The sequence below is a fragment of the Otolemur garnettii genome, unplaced genomic scaffold (genome assembly GCF_000181295.1).
Source record: "Otolemur garnettii isolate 467f Iridium unplaced genomic scaffold, OtoGar3 scaffold00148, whole genome shotgun sequence".
NCBI classification, from domain to species: domain Eukaryota; kingdom Metazoa; phylum Chordata; class Mammalia; order Primates; family Galagidae; genus Otolemur; species Otolemur garnettii.
In genome coordinates, this window is record NW_003852543.1 from 4,264,942 (window position 1) to 4,269,835 (window position 4,894).

At 41.6% G+C, this 4,894-nt stretch overlaps 1 protein-coding gene across 1 annotated transcript in view; it reads left to right on the top strand.

Moving 5' to 3' along the window:
• Positions 1 to 4,894, top strand: part of LOC111728296 — a 33,165-nt gene that overhangs the window by 2,860 nt on the left and 25,411 nt on the right. Inside the window, exons 2-3 of the mRNA XM_023518830.1 lie at positions 2,887 to 2,988; positions 4,663 to 4,746. Of these exons, the coding sequence (XP_023374598.1) occupies positions 2,887 to 2,988; positions 4,663 to 4,746 (186 nt within the window). The remainder of the gene's footprint in view (positions 1 to 2,886; positions 2,989 to 4,662; positions 4,747 to 4,894) is intronic.

Sequence of the window (4,894 nt, forward strand, 5' to 3'; positions counted from 1 at the left end):
AGGAATTCATAGGTCAAACATTCATCAAGGAGGAGGTGGTGAGCAGACCACATCATCTTCGTGGTGAGTCTGGCAGTTAATTTTCTGGTGTCCTGTCCTAAGTACCTATTCTGTCAAATGGGTAGCAAAGTATACAGAGACCTTGAACATGGCTCAGAACGTACACAAAATGAATGGAATTTGTGAGCATTGTTCTCTGTGGCTTAGCAAAGAAAATCTTGAGGGAAAGTAAAACTGCTACTTCCCAGGGAAGGTAGAAGCCTGCAAGACAACTTAATATAGTTGAGGAAAAGTAACCCTGAAAAATTAGCAACGGTTTTATGAACAAAGAGCTTTCTGGGCTTACAGAATCTGTTCTGCTTTATTTCTAGCCCCACAGCCTTACCCCATTTTTTGTGGGTGCTGGGTATAATTTTCCTATACAACATTTGTAAATAAGTTTTAAAACTCTCTGAGGACAGCCTTTCCCTCTGGATTTCTTGGGTCCTGGGCAGTACAGATATTATGGAAGTGTCAAGGTCAAACCCCTCCTGGCTCTAAGTCACATGGGTTTGGGGGGTGTCACGTGTCATCTTGGTATGGGATGTTGTCTGTCTGCAGCAGCCCCTTGATGACTGCCTGGAGGACTTTTAGGATGTTTGTAGCTCATTGAGTTAGCGTCCCCAAGGGGCTATTGCTGTGTGTCTTCCATGTCACACACACTGGCCCACCAAGACTTCTATGAGATCATAAGCACCAGATTGCTGGTGAAGGGAGTTGAAGGAGGCACTCAGCATCCATGAACAGGAGTGACATTGAGGTCTCAGTAAATAGCATGATCCAGTGGATCCAGAACTCAGCCTCACCTGGCCTGGCCCACTTCTCCCTCCTGCTCAGCAAGCACCGGCCTTCTGGCTGCCATGGGGCCAGTTGGTTTTCTTCTCTGTTCTCTGCCCCTGACCCTTGCTTTGCTGCTCAGTGTGGCTGTGCCCATGTGTCTGGTTGTCTCTATATTTTTGCCTCTCCCACATATCTAAGTGGCTCAGGGTTGCAGACCACACAGTAGGTCACCCTCCTCTCTGAACCCCAGCATCTTTGCAGAACTAGGGTTTGGTAAAAGCTTGTTGTATGAATGATGTGCAGTCTTCTACTCTATCCCAGTCAAACTGAGCATTATCATCTTCAGAAACTTATGCTTGGTTCCTCCAAACAATAGTGGATCATAGCAACCAAGTGGCCGACACCATCTCAGCAAGGGAAGTCCATGTCTTGTCATAGTAACTGAGCTGGGTAGGAATGCACTTGATTGCAATTACTTGACTTGCAGTGGATTAAATAGAGAGTGGTTTACTTTCCTTCTTGTTTTTTTTTTTGGTTGGGGCCAGGTTTGAACCTGCCATCTTTGATGCATGGGGCTGGTGCCCTACTCCTTTGAGCCAGAGGCACCGCCCAGGTTTATTTTCCTCTGTCACAAGCAATCTGAGGAAGGCAACATGGCCTTAATGGAGTAGCTCATGCAGGGCCAATTTCTCCATAATTGTGTCTCTTGGTCATAAGATGGTTTCTGCAGCCGCAGATATCACATCTGCTTTTAAGCCAGGGGAAAAGGGAATAGGGAAGCACAGTTCCAGCACATGTTTCTCTTTAATTCAGAGAAGGGCTCTCTTCCTGGATCCCAGGAGTCTTCTGAGCATCTCTGTATGTCCCATGGCCCTGGCAAAGTGGAAATGGAAGATTAGGCATGGAAATGCAGAAAACTTGCAGTGGACACCTCTTTTTTCTGTCATATGTTTGGTGACATCTCTATTTCCTTTTTTATTTTTCATTTTTAAGACAGAGTCTCACTATGATGCCCTGGGTAGAGTGCCGTGGCATCTCAGCTCCTAGTAACCTCAAACTCTTGGGCTTAAGCGATTCTCTTGTGTCAGCCTCCCAAGTCGGTGGGACTACAGATGCTCACTACAATGTCTATTTTTTTTTCAGATAGTTGTCATTGTTGTTTGGCAGGCCCTGGGCCAGGTTTGAACCCACCAGCCCTGGTATATGTGGCTGGAGCCCTAGCCACTGAGCTATAGGCACCAAGCTTGCATTGTATTTTTTATTCTTGACCTACATATTCCATGTGTGCAAGGTCCCAAAGAGCAGAAAACTAGCAACATTTACTCGCTGATCTGGGGTTATTGTTATAAAAAGATGGTGATGGACACTTTCCAGGCATTCTGCCTTCAGCATGATCCTCACACTGTCACTGTGTTTAGTACTTTTATCAATTTTCACAAATGTCCTATAATAATAGTACTAAATAATAGTATCCCCATCTTAATGATGAAAGAACCTAAGATAAAACAGGTGAAGTTACTTGTGTTTGGCAAAGAGTAAAATCAGGATTTGGGGCTAGTTCTGTTTGCTGCAAAATCTGGATTTTCATTGGGTAAAGCTTCCTGGGAGAGGGAATATGATCTTAAGGAAGAAAATGATGCATATTTTACAGAAACAGAAAAGCAGTTTGGTTCATATATAGGGATGGGTTGGGACATCAGAGGTGGGTCAGAGGGACAACAGGGCCAAGAAGGAAAATTATAGTTCTAAGTGTCATGAGATTTTCGGCCATATCTTTAGTGGGCATTGTTTACTACCCAGGAGTTCTTGTGCAATTACAATTTTCCAGAAATTGGTTAGGTAGTTAGAGTTACCCTTCTTAAGATAAGCCATTTCAGAGCATAATGTCCCATAGCCATTGAGTTTGTGTCATTTATTCACTGTATTCATAGACTACTTTAGATTCTTTAGATAAGATTGGGTGCATTCTGAGTGATATGGCCATAGACTCACTTTAGGTACTTAGAGAACAAAATATATCAATCCTGCATTGCTGGTATTAACATGCTTTTGTTTGCTTTGCTTGAGATGAAATTCTACTGCAAGAGTTTTCCAAAGTTCCACATGATTCACAGTTAGATGAAGCAAGAACAACAGACAAATCAATTGTAAAAAAAGGCGTGAAAGAAAGCAAGTATACATTGTTACAATAAGTGCTTATTCCTCATCAGGCAATGTGTTATGTTATTTATACTATCTTTTCATTTTAGCATTCTTTAAACCAACTACTTATGGAGAAAAAAACAAATTAAGATGAGAAAGAAGGAATTGTCTGAAATCCTCTCTGTAACTTTCCACCAACTATGGGCATCTATGGTCTAAAGTGTGAATATCCCTATATTTTGGAGTGATCCCTGAGGTATAGAGTTAGGGAGGTTCTGCCATTCTAGAGGCTATTCAGAGGACAGTAAACTGATTTGCAAGAGAGCTTCACTGTTCCTTGCATCATGAGTTGTGAGTAGTGTGGTAACTTTCTATTCATCAGCACTTTATAGTTCACTACCCACGAGTTCCCCAGTCACCGGCTTGGGAGAGCAAAGCCTTCCTAGATTCCTCCGCATCACCCCACCCCATCGCAGCCTCTGTAAAATGTCTGCCCACATTAGCAGAGCTGCTTTAGTACTGATGCTCAAATCCCCAAACTGAGAGGAAACAACTGGCTTCAAAAGCAAAAATCAATAAACAAAAAATCCCAGCCCCCCCCCCGCCAAAAACAAATTAGCTTCAAATCACACACAAAACAGAAAAAAACCTTTAAGATGGACAGTATCTACAGTCTCTACACTAAGAAGAAAATTGAAAATTGCTAATTAGTTATCAGGATAAGCCAGGCATGCGTGCTGTGAATTCTAAGACTATCAGTAAAGCAATTTTATAACTAATGTCAATGCATAAACCACCCTATTAAGAAAAAGTGTGAATATTTCACTCTACAATCTTGATAGCTTGCCCCACATCATGTTTCATTATGTTCCCTTGGCTGACACAATATGATGAACACATTTTTAGCAAACTGCTTGCACGATTAAGTGTATCTATCTATTCCTGATTCACCAATGTCTCCTTAACAGAAAACTGTGCATTTGTCATGAACATGTGCATTTGGATGAAAGTAACCATACTGGGAATCATTCAGCATATACCATGCAGGCCTTTCTACTGATTTCCCTATAGAGTTAAAGCTGCCATGTAGACAGATTACTTAATTGCTATGCATATTGTCTTATAGGCCAGGCATGATGGCTCATACTTGGAATCCCAGCACTGCGGGAGGCCAACACGGGAGGATCACTTGAGCCCAGTAGTTCAAAAGCAGCCTGGGTGACAGGGTGAGACCCTTTCTCTTAAAAAAAGAAAGAAAGAAAGAAAGAAACTTTGTGAAAATGAGCTTAGCCCCCAGTTTCGTGTTGGAACTTCAGATGGCTACAGCTGTGTAGGTCACTACAAAAGTTTTAAGACACATTGTGTTATGGCCCATTATTTCATTTCCAAGAAACACAGTCTACAGCATCCTTTCTGATTTCACCCTTGCAAGTTTCAACTTACGTGGCTTATTGGTGTTGCTGGGAAGGCTTCATTTGTTTCCATCCATGAGGATTTTTTTTTTTTCTTGATTTTTGTGTATCTCAAAACTTTCATAATGAACCATGTAATTCATGAATGTGGTGACATTTGGAATAGGTGGGTGTAGGCCGACTATTTGATGCTTCTCTCAAAATATCATGCAGAAGAATATTAATTTAAAGAGAATAAATACAGGTCTAACATAAGCTTTAATCCCAGCTAAGGTTTATTTTCCCATAGGTTATTTCCAAGAAAAAAGCCTGGAAAATTCTGAATTTTCATCAAATTCAAATGAATCAGAGGAACACCTGGCTAAAATATTTGGTAAGTAACCTCCTCATGTGAAACCTTTAGGCTGTATTTGAAGAGCCAAAGGCTTGTCCTTGTAATTGTGACCTATTTCTGCTGCATTGAAGGGAAAGCAAGTACTATGCATTGAGGCTTGAATCTGTTCCTCTAATTGTCACAGTGC